Raw genomic sequence first — 18587 nt, 5'->3', positions numbered from 1 at the left:
GCAACTTGTTTTCTAAGGTTAAACAGGGTTTAATTATCAACCATGATAGATTCTTTGTTTAATGGTCAAATCGTTGATTTCAAGCAAGCAAACACGTTATTTGTAGGTTTCTTGGTACTGCTGTTTAGATCTGCGTGTATTCACCCTTGCGAGTGGATAGAGTTTTGGACAGCTGGGCCTAGAATGTATTACAATGCAACAATAATTTATTATTCATTTTCGCCATCATCTAACTGTATCGGGGTAGACATCTCAATTGAGGTTAAAGTATAGGGCACATTAGTTAAGTTGTTAGGAACCTCAGTTACTAAAGATTAATCAGTACAAGTTATTGGAGATTGCTCAGTACTAGTATAAGGTATAGTTGTTACTAAAGAGTTATCGGTGTTTGAATCCTCTATTATTGTTACTGGAGATTGATCGGTTAAAGTATAGGGTACATAAGTTATTGAAGAGTTATCAGTGTTTGGAACCTCAGTTACTGTTACTGGAGATTGATCTGTTAAAGTTACTAAAGAGTTATCGGTGTTTGGATTCTCTATTATTGTTACTAGAGTTTGATTGGTTAAATTGTAGGGGATAGTTGTTATTGAAGAGTTATTAGTGTTTGAAACCTTAGTTACTGTTACTGTTACTGGAGATTGATCTGTTAAAGTTATTAAAGAGTTATTGGTGTTTGAAACCTCAGTTACTAAAGATAGTGTTGTAGAGTCTATATCCTGTATCTCCGAAATACCCAATAGATCACGACGTCCTTGTATCTCTTCAACTGAATCCTCGCTTAATGACATAGCTTCATTATAGAATTGGTGCATTCTCCCTAAGACATTTTCTATATTACATGCTTGATGAAAAGGGAATCTTCAGTTTGGGTCGATATTGAATCTTCAGTTTGGGTTGATATTGAATTTTCAGTTTGAGTTGGTATTGAATTTGTAGTAGATATATTTGAACTAAATAAAGTGGCCTTTCATTAGAAAGAACTAAATTTACATTAGGTGTTAAATTGTGATTAAATATCCATTTTAAACTAATAAGGTAAACTATGCCTTTCATTAAAACTATTATCCTATCAAAATTATTATGGACTTGGTTGTAGTTAGGTATTTTTTATGGTTTTAAGAGGTCTCTTTCTCATCCTCGCATAGCTCAACATAACTCCCTATATCTACACAAAGCTCTCCGTTTAGGCACATGTCCTCCGTTTCATTTTGTAGATCCTCTCATGCACTCTATAGAGAGTAGCAGCTTGATGCTTGTCTGGCACCACCTCAGCAGCTTCTGACTGAGCATCTTCTCCAATCTTCTCCATTGATGCCACAGTGATTGGCACATGGTAGCCCTCATACATCCTATGACGTACCACCAGTTTGACAAAATATCACCTGCCAAAGCCACATAACTTACATGAGAGCTTCCAAGCACATAACTTCTAAAATTGGATAGCTTCCAAGCACATAACATACTTGTTCACAATGCTCGGGTAGTACGAAAGTGTCTCTTAGGTCGGTCCATGGTTTCCTTGAATCCACTTCAAGGAAACCAGACTCTCCTCTGCGGACAATAGCGTTGTGACCCTCCATGTTTATCTTGAACCATTCCACGTCGAACAAGTCGACAAAAAATCCTCTATAATCGATCCTCAAAATCTCTTGAAGCGTGCCGAAGTAAGTGAGTTCCACCACCACAGGATCTGCATCAGAGGAACGTCGTCGAGTAGACTGTTCAAATTTTGCCATGATTCCACAATCTTGAGTAGAACGCTTTTTGTCAATTCGTTCCACCCTAAAATGGCAACCTTTACACCATGCTGCTGTGTATGACTTATACTACAACCAACAAAGATTATGAGTGGTCGTTCAAACATCTAGAAAGTCACTAGTCGTACATTTCAAACTTACCTTGGTCGCGCAACCCCAAGAGTACTCCCACTCCTCCTCAATCACTTCTTCACTGCACTGTTGTGCACTTTTCAATTGGTTCTGCAACCATCTTAAGCTCATGAATGTTGGTAGGCTCTCCAGACGCACCGGATAATGCATCTTTGGTCTTCTTCCCGGTGTCCACTCGATCCCTATCCTTTGTCTCTCTTGATTTTCATCCTCGTATTGTGAAATCCACTTTTGCATCAGCGGATTGTGAAGCATGAAAAATCAATTGATTTTATCCTCTAGATCTCCCGTCATCTTTTTCTCAACACCAAGATTGCACATGACAATCCCAGATAATGCGCTCATCATCTATGGTTCTCCATAGCGTGTACTGGGCTTTATCAAATCCGTCCAGCCACTCTTAAATGTAAACCAGCCAACCTTTTGCCATGCTACCCTTGGGACGTGCCTTCTGAAGCACATATCCCTTAAGTGTTTTCATGAAATGTTCTAAAAGGAACATCCATTTGGAATGTATTGTGCCAGCTATTTCCACCTCATAACCTATGTGAACAAGAAGATGCACCTGAATGGTTAGCATGGTAGTAGGAAAATGTTTCTCAAACATGCACACAACCTCCACAACATTTAGTTTGGCAAATGGTATGGAGTCTACATTGATCTTCTTTTGTGAGATCCATTGTACCAACTTTGCAAGTTTGTAGATTGTGTTACGGACGTCAAGAGACAAACATCCCTCAATGGCCACCGATAAAATAAATTGCAAAACACGTCTAGCAATGATATTAAAGCCCACACACAAATTTTTTACACAATTCCCACTATGATATATTCCACTTCAAACATACCTGACACATTTTATGCCAATCATGTGACTTCAAACCGGTAAGCTTTCCTTCTTTAGTGAAACACATTTGGAGCGAGTGCATTACGCCAGTGGGGGTCCGCACAAATCAAATGGTCTCTTTTACTTTGCATTCTTGGGATCCTGTAAAAATCCATGGCGCTTTAGGGAGTTTATCGATTCATCGGATGCTGTCTGTGGCCAATATTTCTCCATATGATCCACATGTCTAAGGTCAACCATGGCTCCCAAAGTATCTTTCTTACCGGGAAGATGGTCCCATAGCAGATTACCCACATTCTTGAATATGTGCATTGGATCGAGCAAGTGATTGATCATGAGTCGGGGACAATATGGTAACTTGTACCATAGAGAGAGTCTCTTCATCCCTGGAGAAAAACCGTCACACCACATCTCCTTCTGCTCTAACCATGCTTGTGCAGACATCCTCGGTGGCTCTCTTCCCAAAAAGCCATTACGTAACACATGATTCTTTGGAAGATACGCTTGATGACCTTCATAGGCTTGCTTCTTCAATGAGGGCGCCCGACGTGCATTCAATCTAGGTCCACATGTGACACATGCTCTGTATCCGCTTGTTTGAATCCCTACATGTACACATATGACAATAGGCATGCTTGGCAAAAACCAAGATTTATAGTGTTTGAGTTTGAGTGTAAATCACCTGCACATTTTGTTAGTCCGCGATAGTCATTCATGGTCCACATTAGAATTCCTCTGATCAAAGCATTCCTTCGACCTGTGTGTCGGCTCATATCCACCACTTCTATGCCAATCCACAATTGTTGTAGCTCTTCCAATAGTGGACTAAGATACACATCCATATTCTTCACTTTATACCGCCCAACACAATCAAGCTTAGCCACAGGTGCCCCTTCTTGGTAGTCAACCACGGGGGAATGTTGTAGTTGACGATGACAACGGGACATACACTATTAGATGTTGAGCTTTGACCAAATGAATTTATGCCATCCATAGCTAGGCCTAGGTCCAAATTTTGAGCTTCCCTAGAAAAATCCGGCCATGTTTCGTCTATATGTTTCCAAGTTGCAAAATCTGCAGGAATCTGTAGCACACCATCTGAATATTTATTCTCCTCATGCCATGATGCTAGTGTGGCCATGGAATTACATTCAAAGAAATGCTTGATGCGAGGAAAATGTCGCAAAACCTTTTGTGGAATTTTTGTTCCATAGAGATCTACTCGATATCTCTCGGAATCACATTTTGGACACTTCTCTATGTCTATGTATTCCCCTATGAAAAGAATGGAGTCGTTAGGACAAGCGTGAATCAAATTGTAATCCATCCCCAAGTTTCACAAGATCTTTCTTTCTTCCTCTCTAGAATCTGGCATCACATTACTTGCTACAGTATGTGCTCTTTGAACAATCTACACAGTGAAGAAAATGTGGTACACTTGTGTAAGTAATCTATCAGATCATTATACATCTAGAGTTTTTTTATTAAAGTAAATACATTGTAATAGATCACCTGAAAAGAGCTGTGATTCTAGTGTCACTCCATCCAAAATTTGCCTCCATGTTGAGAAGGAACGAGGAGCGCCTTCAATCTCGACACACGTACTCCATTATACAATGACGTATTGGCTTCACTTTTCATATCATCATAGATAAGCCTTTCTGAATCCATGATTGTCTCGATCATTTCATCGTTCTCGGGCTCAAACATTTCCTCGTTGGGAATGTGGTCGGCATGATCATCCTCAGAGCTATCAGAGGCTACATCTTGTGGTCTCTCGTATGCTGCTTGACCAAAGCGCCTGCGAACACGTCTATTGGGTTGCAAGATTGCTGCCTATTGGCCAGCATCAGAGCCTCACGAGTTGTAATTGGCAACAACTTGATCTATAATAGATAGATCGAACTTGCCAAATTTATGAACGTGCTGCAAAAAAACACGTCTTGTCCATCGCACAGCATGCTTGCATCGATTACAAGGACATAAGATCCTTGTTGAGGTATAGGTGTTTCGGTTGGACGGCCCCACATCCTCGTCACTACTCATAATGAAGGTGAAAACCTTATAACTTGGACACAAATTTAATCTTCTATTGGCATCCTCCGTCTTTTATCCCTCTCTTTCTCTCTCTCTCTCTCTCTCTCTCTCTCTCTCTCTCTCTCTCTCTTTGTTCACACTGTAAACTACCTCACATTTTCTAGTCATGTCCAATCTCCACACACCTCGGTCTAGAGGTGCATGGAGATAAGAACCACCGGGTTATATTCTCGTCTTTATTGGTCAATGCCTATATTTGTGGGTACAAGAAATCTACACACCCACGTCTACATGATAGTGCATGTAGTGGACAAAACCCCTTTGCCTCTTCTCTAGTTGTAGCAATTCACAACATCTTAACATCTCTTCACAACAGATCTTTGTTTCAGGGATTACTTTGAACATTACATGTTGGTCTCCAATCTGAGTATCATGTCGTTGAAAGCTTTCCAACTTAAGGTCGCATCCGTAGAGAGGAAGAGAGGGATCACTGTTCGTCTAACTCTAATTTTTATACCGTAATCCCGAAGGTATACTCTAATATAAAAACTCAATCCAAAATCTAATCTTAAATCTAACCTAATTGAACATGTGGTGATTGGTGGCTAATTGAATATGGTTAATGTGTGAGTTAGTAGGTGTCACATTCTGATGGGAATATACATATTGTTATGTAACTAGTGTTTGCTCTTTGGGCAAAGCGCGCCTTCATTGGCATGCACTAAAATCTAACCCAAATCTAATCTAATCTTAAATCGAACATAAATCTAGATCTAATTTAATCTTAAACTCAAAATAAACCTAAATCTAATCTAATCTTAAATCTAATCTAAACCTAAATGTAATCTAACTTAAATCTAAATTTAATCTAGTTAATCTTAAATCTAAATCTAATCTAATATCAAACTCAACGTAAACCTAAATCTAATCCAATCTTAAATCCTAAACCTAAATGTAATCTAACTTAAATCCAACATAGTTAGCTAATCTTTAATATTGTCCTAATTTTAAATCTAACCTAATCTTAATCTAATGTAAATCTAAATCTAACCTAATCTTAAACTCAACATAAACATAAATCTAAATGTACTCTAACTTAATCTAATTTAAATCTTAACCTAATCTCTCTTTCTTTGTTTTCTCCCCTTACCTCTCTCTTTTGTCTTCTCCCCCTCTCTCTCTCTTTGGTTTTTTTTTCTCTCTCTCTTTCTCCCTCTTTCTCTTTCTCTTTGTTTTCTCCTCTTGCTCTCGTTATCTCTCTCTCTCTCTCTCTCTCTCTCTCTCTCTCTCTCTCTCTATCTATCTATCTTTGTTTTATATCTTTATCTCTCTCATTCTCTCCCACTCTCTCTCTCTCTCTCTCTTCCTCTCTCAATGTGTGTGTGTATGCATTCTCTGTTTATGCATGTGTTTTTTGTTTATGCATGTGCTTTCTCTCTCTCTCTCTCTTTCTTTCAAACACACAATGTGTGTGTGTGTGTGTGTGTGGGTGTGGGTGTGTGTGAGAGAGAGAGAGGGGAAGGGAACATGAGAGAGAGGAGAGTGAACGAGCATACCTGGCTCTCCTTCCTCTCCTCGTGTGTGTGTGTGTGTGTGTGGGGGGGGGGGGGGGGGGGGGGGGGGGGGGAGAGCACGAGTTACCTCTTTGCTTGAGTGCCGAAAACTTAGATCTAAGATCTGAGTTTCTGGCGCTCTCGGTTTATTTTTTACCCTTGTTGATGTCTCTATGCACATTGCTATAGGCGTCGCTATGTAACAAATAAAATAGCAACTCCGTGGATTTTCACTTTTGAGCATTGCATTGCGAGCATCGCTAATGTGAAGTACCACTTGTAGTGTCAGATACAAGATTGTGAAGAGGCGGGACTGTAACATACATAGATTGGGCAACAATGGAAGCTATTGCATCGTAGAGCAAAAATGCAGGTTTTTTCTATAAAAAGAATCCCTCTCCCTCTTACCCACGACAATATGATCCGATATGTCAATTTGTGGATCATTTTTCCACTTTGGACCAAAACTAGGTCATATTCATCTCATTTTTGACCCCAAAAATGCCATTTTTGATGCCGAAAATCCCAAACGGAGTCAGAAAAATCCCTAAATATGTGGGATCACTCGCATAAGCATAAAAAGCATAGATAAGCATAACTTTTTATCAATATACCATTTTGGGTCACTTTTCATGCAATTTTGCAACGACCTCTATTAGCTGCTATTTTTGGCAGTTTTTGCCCGCATCACTCTTTATAGGCGAGATGAGTGTGCCACCATGAAACACTCGGACTATGTACATTGCCAAACCAGATTAAGTATCTTATCAAGTGGAAAATCATGCAAATATGCCACATCCAGGGCCACGACTCCCCGAAGAGGTACATGATAACGACCGCATTAGACGCTTCAACATATATCACAATATGTACATGATTGATTTTATTTTCATACATCGAGAAGTGTCAAGAGTATGGCGAATGTTTTTATTTCACACTATGTACATGCCACGGCATGACATCGTGCAAGGGGAACTCCCTGTTTACCTCCGTGTTGAGAAACGTAAGGGGACACTCTCGTTGTCGGGATGACAATGTCTATCTCATAGCAGTTGTATTGGTTCAAAGGAAAAAAGTTGTGAATGCCAAGTCCACTTGGCACTTTTTGATGGGCTGATAGATGGGAGAATTTACAAAATATGGAATAGACCATTTGTTGTGTTGATCCATGGCAAGAAACTTATCTGTTCCAAAATCAGCAGACTCTCTAGAAGGAATCTGAGAAGTTTGGCAAGAATCTGTGGAGGAACATGGATCGCGATCCATATATCCCAAAAAATCATTTTTGGTGAAAAGTGACCAGTTACAGTGAGCATCAGTGGGAAACTGCTCTGATCAAGTTTGCTTGAAAGAAAAACTCAAAAACCACATCAGAATTGGTTGTTAGGGAAAAAACAGCAAAATAGACATTGCAGACATAAAATTGAGAAAATCTTGAGATTTTGGGATCCAAATTCAAAAAGGGGTGAGATTTGGCTTCTACAGGGCATAAAGAACCAACAGAACAAAATTCATGAAAAAATGATGCCAAACATGGATCGCAATCCATGTACGTTTTTTACATTTGGGGCTAATATTTGACAAGTACATTCCTGATATCATTTGGAACAACTTTGCCAAAAGAAACCATGTCAAAAAATTGAAAAAAGCTGGTCAAAATAGCCAAATACAAGTACTAGTCAAAAACCACAGGGCAAATAGAAAAACTCACTTTTGACTAGGAAAAATTTGTCAAAATTCAAAAAGATTTGGGGAAGAGTATCACCATAACATGAACTTCAAGTTGACCAAGTTTCGTGTCAAAATGTGGTTAAACATGGATCGCGATCCATGTACCTCATGAAAAAATTTGGAAAATTTTTGGCTGAGATTTGAGTAGTAGGTAGCTAAGACATAGACAAACACTTTTCCCAAAAGAACCAAATGCAAAAAAGTAGTACAAAGTTGTCAAAAGAGCCAAAATAGAACATTCTCAAAACTGTCACAGCAGACTATAGAAGTCAGTTTTGGTTAAGAAAAATTGATCCAAATTCAAAAAGATTTGTGGAGCAAGCTATAAACATCATAAGCTATCATCACACCAAAAATTCAGATCCAAGAGTGGTGGAACATGGATCGCGATCCATGTACCTCAAAGAAATTTTTGGACATGAACTTTTTCAGCCTGTAGCAGAGACCATTGTGAACAAAAGTCCCCAAAGAAATTGTGTCAAAAAAGTTCAAAAAGTGGGTGAAAAGAGCTTTGCAAAAATAGTGCAAACAAGAAAACCCTAAAATAGACCTAGGCATTGACTTTTGCCTGACCTAAAGTGATCCAAATTACATAAAAACCATATAGCAGGGATCAGTGGACCAAGGGGAAGTTGTGTGCCAAGTTTCATAATCATCTGACACATAGGTACATGGATCGCGATCCATGTTTCTTTGTCACAGTCTAATACCAAACTTGGACCATAACTAGAGGACATCACAAGGAATCTAGTGGTCTTTTCAAAAGTGAAATTAGATATCAAAAACATGTCCAAAAGCCTAGAACTGCAAAGTACTATGTGCAAGTGCTAGAACTGACCTAACTTTCAATCAAGAGGTCCATTTTCAAAAAATTGATACCATAGGACCTACTAGTCATGTTGATTCTGATGGTACCAAAAAAAGTCAAATTAGGCTCCAAACATGGATCATGATCCATGTACCCATAGTGACAGCTTGATTTGAAACTTTCTAGATCAGTGGTACATACACAAGGAAACATATCTCCAAGTCCAGTTTTGGAAAAATTTGAGCAAATTTGGGTCAAAAGGGAGCAAAACAAGTGACATATTGAAAACCGCTGTGCAGACCTAGTATTGGCCATTTGACCTATCAAACCAAGTCCAAATCCAAAAATATATGAGATTTAGCTTGTGGACATAGTCAAGAACAAACCCCTAAGAGGACAAGTCTAAATGTGGTTGAACATGGATCGCGATCCATGTACCTCAACCTCAGAATTTGCTGAAAATTGGTATATAGCATGTACATGACCTTGTCTACACACAGTAAAAATTTGGAAAAACTTGGAAAAAAATTTTGACGGAGAACATGGATCGCGATCCATGTACCTCTCAGCATAGTGGGGGTATCTGACTTGGTGATCTTGTAGACATACTTGAGTACATCCCAAATCTCAAGTTTGAGCTGAAAATACCTTCTGGAGACCAAGATACAAGCCAAAGTTCTCGTGTTCTGGTCGTGAGACTGTTTTGAGTGTTGTTTCAAGTGCAGTTCACTAAAAGTGCTCTAACTTTTGATACACAACTCCAAATCGAGTCAGGTATATCTAAGAAGAAAGCTGAATTTTTCTAGGTCTCCTAATTCCAAACTTTTAGGGTACCCATAACCAATTTCCAGAGACCAAAAAAGTCACAAATTCTTGACTTTTGAGAGACCTGATCAAGGGCATCAACAAGGGATAAGTTGCACTAAGCCAAAGTGGGATTGTCATGACAAATCATTCACCACCAGGCTATGGTGTGTGAACCAGATGCTGGACTTTAACATCCTCTTCTCAATACCGCCTTGAGTAGTCATCCGTGCCGGCGAGGATGGCTACAAACATATTTTTTTCATGGCACTCCTCTAACCATCCACGTTGGCGAAGATGGCTAGAGACATATTTTTTAATTCTCTCATGCTCTTGTAATCTCTTCTTTTCTCTAGCCATCCATGCCAAAGCGGAGCGCTAGAGAGAGATTCATGTTCCGTCAATTATGTGCTCTACTCCTCCAAACGAGTGCTTTAACAAAAATAATTTGAAAATACTTACAATTTTTAGAGCAATTCAGTACAAAAACCTTCAAGTATAGTCAATTTATGACTAATAATTATCATATGTAAGTTGAAAGTTTTTAGCACTACTCTCAACATACCATTTTATTGGCATTGTTATGAGACAACCAAGATTTATGAAAAAATCTAATGTCTTAACTAGGTGGCTTTTAGGTTTAAGCAAAAATTTGACATTGCAATCTAGGATGGGTGAGGAATGGCACTTTTGTGAATCCCCTCATTCTCTCTCTCTCTCTCTCTCTCTCTCTCTCTCTCTCTCTCTCCCCCCCCCCCCCCCCAACAATTAGCATTGTGCAAATAGAGGGATTCTTCAACACTCTAACTTATGTTCAATGCTCCTAAGGCACATTTTTTTAGACAAATAAAAGAACTAGGATATTGAATAACAATGAAAACATCTAAATTTTGGTTGTTTGAAGGTTTAGAATTTAAACTTGCAACAATCATGATTAAATGTTGGCATTGTCACACTTTGTCTTGACAATAGTGCATACAAAAATCACTTTTATGATATATTTATAAAGACCACAATCTAGGAAAACCAGCTCAACTGTCAATAAAAAGACTATAGCTCTTTAAAAACAGTTTTGATCAAATACAATTTCAAGTAATGAAATTTATTCAAGTGGTGATAGCCTTACTTTTTCAACATAAGGCTCTCGGTTCAGCCACTAGGTGAGGATTGTTTGTATGTGGGTGATAGGTTGGGGGATGCCCAATATTTTAACAATCCACTTTTATAGAGAGAATGGAATTGGCTCATATTGTAGCCATGTCATTGTACATCACTAAGCGTCATATTTGGCAGTCAATGTGTAAACAAAATAAAATAATAGCAAGCCCCCATGAGGTCATAAAGGGAAGGAGGTAGTAATATATGAGTGGTTATTATAAAAATCATGGTAATATATGAGTGGTTATTATAAAAATCATGGTATCACTATGCCCAATAATCCTTAATGTTGATGTAGCAATAGCCATGGTTAATGAGGTCCCTACGGTAAGGTATACCCATCATCTATTATACCATTATTTAAGTGATGTATCTATAGTGGTTTTGACTATTACACAATGGGGAATGTTCTTCCAAGCCCACAATCATGGAAAGATAGAAGGGATGGAATAGATAAACCTTGATTGGATTTGATTTTTTCATAATGTACCCTATCCAAGACCCTACCTTGTTTGCTCGATTTAGGGCTCGCTCGAAAAATCTCGCTTGGGGTTTGGGATTCCTCCATGCATCTAGACTCCGTAACCATCCTCACCACCTCTGGTCCTCCTGATGTGGCCTCTCTAGGTTCATAATCTCCCCTTGGCACTATAATTGGTATCCTATCCGCTATACGTTCATCAGGTCGATCTCATGTAATAGTCGGAGGGATTCTAGTGGTGTAAGTTACGTCAGGTGATGCACTGCCCCTGTGTGTGTTCATAGAAGCCCTAGATCCCATAGGCCCTGTGTTAGAAAATTTTTCATATCCAAAATAATCTTCCACTCTGGTTCTCACTAGACTTACATGCCCAGTTTCTGGTCGCGTGTGAGTAGTCGTGGTTTTCACTTTTTTGGATTTACATAGTATTGATGGAGTGGTCCCCCAAAATATGTATATTGTTCTAACTTCTTATGATCCATAGGAGATTATTTTGCCCATACTTGTCCATTATGACCACCTGAATACGTCTTCCCTCTGTGTAAGTGAATACGTATAGATTTGCGGTCAGTCAGTTCCTTGATGCGGGGTTCATCACATCTATAATAGAGTGTTTGTTCTCCATTATTGAATTTATATGCTCCACGTAAGTGTTGTCTGTATCAAGCCACTCTATCTCATTGGTGCGTCTGAGCACCACATTTTGCTTGTCCATTTTGGGTGGTTCATCTGCTAGCTCTTCATCTACCTTGTCCTTGGTGCCAGTCATCCTCCATTTGTCCACAATAAAGGGGTTCTGAACCATTAAGTACATCATTCCCTCTCTGTCAAAATACCTATTCCCATCACAATCCATATCTGCAAGGTCTCTGAACTCGCTTGGCTTATTTTCCAACTTAACACAGTAGCGGTCCATTCCATCCTTATAGATTCTGGCCTTAAGCATATTTTCAAATTGAAACTTCAAGTACAACAATTTTACATCGGATGTAGGTTGAGAAGGACCGGCCCCCATGGAAGCTATTTCTTGAGGATTCAACTTGTTGGAGTCCTCAGTCATTAGGCTGTATGATCTTTCTAACGAGTTGTCAGAAAATCTTTCCTCTACAATGGGTTCTAAAGGATGCACCGGTCTTTGATTCACGCTACCTTCGGTTGAGTGATTGCTCGCTTGGTCTATGATGTTGGGATTCCTATTCTAGTACAATTTTCCTGATTACAAATTCGTGAAGAATTGGTATTGCAAAATCCAAACTGGGTTACCTCATTAGCTAGCCTGAATTCCCCGTTTTGATCTTACTTGTTGGGTAGTATTCTGTAGCACCTGCAATTTGTCAAAAAATGCTTGATAGCTGTGAGTTTACAATCGTTCTTGTTAGTTCTAGCTTTCAATCAACAAATTTAGCCAGGTTTTTCAACAGCACACAATTTTACTCACAAGATCAATAATTCAAGTCCAATTTCAATTTTGAAAAAGCCATCAGGTTCCTGTGGACTACCTATCTGTGTGATAAAATTCTCCTTTTATTTTGACTCAGAGGAACATGGATCGTGATCCATGTTTGGAAGCCAAATTGACTTTTGTTGGTACCATCAGATTCAGCATGATTAGTAGGTACTATGGCATCAAAATATTTGGAAATGGACCTCTAGATTGGAAACTAGGTCAATTCTAACACTTTGCCATAGTTCTTGACAAGTTTGGGCTTTTGGTGTTGTTTTTTATATCCAAATTCAGTTTTGAAAAGGCCACTAGACTCCCTGTGATGTCCTCTAGCTGTGGTGCAAATTTTGTATCAAATTGTATCAGAGAAACATGGATCGTGATCTATGTACCTCAGTGCCAGAATGTACTCAAACTTGACACACAGCTAGTCCTTGGTCTTTTGATGCTAGCTATATGGTTTTTGAGTGTTTTGGAGTTTTTAGGTCAATCAAAAGTCAGTTTTAAGGTATGTTCCAGTGTTTCCTCCTTTATCTATGTTTTGCCCTTTTGGCCCACTTTTTGACCTTTTTTTTATAAGAGTGATTTGGGAGAAAGTACTTCAAATGTTATCACTTCTCAATCTGCCAATTATAAGCTCAAAATTCCAAAACGGTACATGGATCACGATCCATGTTTGGCAAGATTTTGGAATGATCTTTTGTGAGTTTGTGATAGAGGGTATGGTGATGCTCTTCCCCAAATCTTTCTGGATTTGACCAACTTTTCCCAAGTCAAAAGCAAGATTTTGTGTCTGCTTTGCGGTTTTTTGCAAACAACTCCTTTTTTGGTATTTTGATTAGGTTTTTTCACATTTTTGTTGTGGCTCTTTTTAGAAAATTTATTCCCTTAGTAATCAGGAGTGCACTGGTCAAATTTTTATTACAAATGTCTACCAGGTATATGGATTGCGATCCATGTTGAACAACATCTCATGATTTTTTGTCATGTTGGTTCCTTGCTTCTAGTTGATCCCAATTCTCATCCCTTTTTGAATTTGGACAATTAAAAGTTCAATTTTCCCAATTTTACTCAATTTTCAAGGTTTTGCTATGCTTAATCCAGTTTCTTGATTTAATTGATCTTTTAGCACTCTATTTCTAGCCAAACTCAAGAATCTGATGCCTGAGAGTCTGTTCTAAGCAAAGGAAACAATTTTTTCTCACTTTGCCAGAAAGGTACATGGATCGCAATTCATGTTTGGCAGGCAAACTGGAAAAATTCTGCACAGTCTGTCTCTAGCAAGCTTGTATATCCCCTTTTTGCAAGTTTTCTTGGGTTTGGTTCAGCTTTGAGGCTCTGACTATCAATTTTTCAACTTTTCAGAGTTATGGTCTTCGGCACCAAAATAAGGTTTTGGACAGTTTTTCCCTGATCCTTTTGGCCCAAATTGATGGTGGAAATTGTGACTTAACCTACTCCTATAAACTAAAATAGATGCACACATATAAATGAATTTAACAGTACAGAAACGACAACGAAGGGTGTGGTGAAATAGTCCTTTCCAAGCATGGGAAAATCAAATTACAAAAAACTCTTTTGTACTTCTCTCACAACTTTCTTTGCTCATAAGGAGTAGCACTGGCTAGTCTTGGACTCCAGTCTCTAGTAAGCACCAAACCTATATCTAGATGCTTTACTATCTATGTGTAAACAGAATGGGTGTCAAAAGCCTTGGAGGGGATTTTTTGCACACTGAGTCACTCACCACCTAAGGATCGACTTCCTTGGCAACGACGCTAATGTTAGCGGGTCGCCGCCGACGGACGTCTACAGTATAGCTTTTTGGTACCAACATAATGTCAATATGCAAGGAAGCGACTTGGGATGGGGCAGAGAGACTTAATGAGAGTGTCAATCTTACCAAGGTGAACTTAGAGGGATATTATACTACACCAAAAGCAAATCTACCACTTCCTAGTCAGAAAATCAGTTTATGTCCGATCTCACCGCTCTAGATTATCACACCCTTTCAGCATCCAAACGAATTTGGAATGCAACGAAACTTAAGAAGAGGTATTACAACACCTAAGGGTACAATCCTACCAAGTTTTGCTGCCAGAAAGGTACATAAATCACAATCCATCACAAAAAATGTGCAGAAAACTGAAACAGAACTATACGAAAAGGACCCCCTTAAGCATAGAAAAAATTATCCAAGGTCAAAACATAAAAAAACAACCATTTAAGACCTCAAATCGATGCATTTAGCTCACAAGAAAGACTTCACGAACCATAGTAGAATTGAGCATGATTACACTTAGATTTTAGAGCAAGAGACAAGGAACAACATGTGCTATTCGAAAATGAATTCTGATTACCAGACAAGGAGTAAAGTGGATTACAAATGGTAGCAGCAAGAGGCTCTCACAGTGAATGTTCAATACTCCTCGAAGCTAATGATAACGTTTTAGTCAAAAACTAAGGGTTTTAACTTAAGAGCTAACGGGACTTTCCCGCAGCCATTCGAACACTTACAAGGGGTGTAGACTCAGAGAGGCTAAGAGGGCATGACAAACTATATTACAATTGAGAATCCTCATTAGTTGAAATACGCTGCTTCTTTCAAAAAAATGAGCGAGTACTACAAGGTTTGGTGTACATCCACCATTTACATGTCAGTCTGTTGTGTCCACCAAACAGTACCATTTTTTTAGCTACCTCTTTCAACGCCTGAGAAAAATGTTCAACGCTTGAGAAAAATATCCCCCCTATTCATCCTAATCCACGTCCTTGAGTTCAACATATTGTTCAAAGGCTTAGATGTGTACATCTGGGTCATCTTTCTCTCCTTCTTTGAAAACTAAAAATGAGATTTTCATGTCAATAGAATGTTCTTGGTGATCAGATTTGGTTTTGTGAACTAGCTTTCTATCTTTGGATCGTCTCTTAGCATAATGATCTGTATCAGCTTTTGAGTCATGGTTATCATCAGTCTCAGTCATTGTATTCTCTTCAAGATGCTTTATTGATTTATGCCTTTCTAATTGATGACTTCGCTTACTGCCCTCACTTTCCTCAGTATGTTTCTTACTTCACTGAGATCCATGGGATCGAGTCTGTCTCTCTGCTCTCTCTACATATCTTCTCTTGGAATGGGTTCAATGCTAAGAATCCCTTGATTCATTAGCTATATAGTCTTTACTTGAGTGTTATCCAACATTTCCGTAGAAGCTTGGATCTGTCCAATTTAATGGAGTAAGGTACTCTTAACCATAAGTTCTTGAAAAAGAGACATATCAATTGTACATTGAAAATATTAATTATAGGAAAGTTCAATCGAAGTGGTTGGAGATCAGTTTATGATATGAATTTCCATCACAACTGCCTCTACCCATGGAGACTTTGGAAGGTCTTGATATGCTCAAGTATAGTCCGCACAATATCAACCACTGTCCTATTCTTCCATTCCATAACTCCGTTTTCTAAAGGTGATTAGTATTTGAAAGCTCTCACTTGCTTCCATTGTCTGCACAAAATTGAATGAATGCTTTGAAGATAAATTCCCCACCTTTGTCTAATCAAGTAGTACTCAAATCTTTATTGGTCTCCTTCTCCACAAGAGTGCACCAATTCTTGAAGAGGAAAAATGCCTTGAGCTTGTACTATAGAAACTATAACCAAGTAGCCGCTGAATTGTCCACCAACAACATGAAATACAGAGCTTTGCCAAGGGAAGGAGTCTGCATAGGTCCACAAAGGTTGGTGTGAACCAACTCCAAAGTAGAAATAGCTTGGGCTGTAGAAATCCTTTAAATAACATCTTGATTTTGCTTCAAATGAATGCAAGTAATGCATTTCCCATGCTTACTCCCAACATCTAGTGAGCCTCTAAGCACATATTGACAAAAAGCAAGCGAAAGAGCATCATTGTTTAAATGACCAAGTCTGTAATGCCAAAGACCACCTATAGGTATCCAGATTATTGAAGAAAGAGCATGGAGCCTATAGAGTTCGTTCTCTACCAACCCCCCCTTGACCTCCTTGCCAAAGTCATGATCCCGAATAGACACCTCATCCTTTGTAATCACCTACATTCCTAGCTTGCACACCTCATGCATGGACATACGATAAAATCCTAGCTTCAGAGCATAAAGTACCTTGGAGGTATGCATATCCCCTCTATTGTCAAGAATAAACTCCATAGGTCCCTTGCTATGGAATATGAATTTTGAATTTGTTGCCAATGAAAATAGTACAACAGTGTCCCCGCATACTGGACAAAAGACCCCTTGAATGTGTCATGTGCCATGATGCACCATTATCTAGAATCCAATCATGACCATATCAATCTACAAGAGTCATCGCAACCTTCAATATTCCTAGAGAATCTTCTAAGGGAAAAATCCCCAAATGAAAAAAGGTTGGTGATTGCACCACCATCGTCGAATAAGTCGAAGCATCTCTAACTTACTTTGGACAGTTTCACCAATAATGGCCCTTCTCCCCACGATGATTGCAATGTTGATCCACCTTCACGGCTTCTTTTTCAACATCACTCTTCTTTTCTTTGTTACTGCTTTCCTTCTTACCCTTCTGTTTGTTGTTTTTGTTGTTGTTGGAAGAACCAATCAAGGCTTCCTCATATTGAACCGCTCCTCCTTGTCCAACACCATTGGATAATCTCATCCCAAGAAATAGTATTTAATTGACCACTAGTAATCAACAAAGAATACAAATTGGTATGTTGAGGTAACTGGGCCAAAATTTGGATGGCCATGTCCTTCGATTTGATAAGGTTTTCAATATAAGAGAGATTAATTATGGAAGCTTGACTTTCAAATTAAGCTTCAATTGTAGAAGTATGGCTAGACTATCCACCTATGGAATTGGACAGATGATCTTTATATGGAGACTTGGGATTAGAATGGTCAAAACTCTCTAAAGCACAAACCCTAAAAATGCTAGCTTGATTTTATTCAAAATATTTGTCCAAGATGACAACTCATCTTTGCTCTCATCATACCATTTCCCAACTGATCCAGTATCTTGATATAACAATTTTGATCATCTGGTTTGTTATACTTCAGGCATAAAATAGAAAAAATAAGAAAAGCTCCTCTTCCTTGACTAGTAACGCAAAGAGCAGGATGGGTGAATCGGAAACAAATTCTAGGAAGTTCTTCACAATCTATTTTTTTTGTTGCAAACAATCTCTTCAAGTTCATCTCTTGATCCCTTAGTGTCATCCTAGTCTTTGATCCTTTGATACTAGTTGCATTGCTCTCTAGTAGCATCTTGATCTTCTAATCTAGTATTCCACTATCAATTTGCATCTTCACGAACATCTCTTTGATCTAAACCTTGATATCCTTCATGCATTTGTATATTGGTCTGTCTCCCAAAAGTATTTCTAATTGCAGTCCAATGCTTTAAATATTCATTGTGGATGGTTCTTTCACATGGGGATCATCAATCACATTGTTTCTAGTCAAGAACCATTATGGTACTCTCTCCAGTACCTGAATGCAACTGGCATGTGGAGGCAACTCACAAACGGTTTGGTCATGATATTTAATCATCTATAGATGGTTCCTTCACATGGGGATTGACAATCACATTGTTATTAGTCAGGACCCATTTTGGTACTATTTCTAGTACCTTAATGCAAGTAGAGTGTGGAGACAACTCACAAATAGTTTGGTCATGATATTTAATCATCTGCCATTGCTCCACCAAAGCATGAGTACATTGTTTTGTCATGTAAAAATCTTGAATTTAAGCTGACTTTTAATTCCTCAATCTTTTGTTCAATGTCAGCAGTTCAATGGAATAGTTAGCATTTATGTTAGA

At 38.6% G+C, this 18587-nt stretch overlaps 1 protein-coding gene across 1 annotated transcript; it reads right to left on the bottom strand.

Annotated features, from left to right (window-relative positions):
* Positions 1 to 314: 314 nt before the first annotated feature.
* LOC147462911 (uncharacterized) lies at positions 315 to 791 on the bottom strand. The gene has a single exon (XM_086527748.1). The coding sequence runs from the start codon at positions 789 to 791 to the stop codon at positions 315 to 317; it is 477 nt and encodes a 158-aa protein (XP_086383874.1).
* Positions 792 to 18587: the final 17796 nt, after the last annotated feature.

Source organism: Adiantum capillus-veneris, chromosome 2 (genome assembly GCF_014529385.1).
Source record: "Adiantum capillus-veneris isolate H3 chromosome 2, ASM1452938v2, whole genome shotgun sequence".
Taxonomy (NCBI): Eukaryota; Viridiplantae; Streptophyta; class Polypodiopsida; order Polypodiales; family Pteridaceae; genus Adiantum; species Adiantum capillus-veneris.
This window is presented reverse-complemented; position numbering and strand designations above follow the sequence as displayed.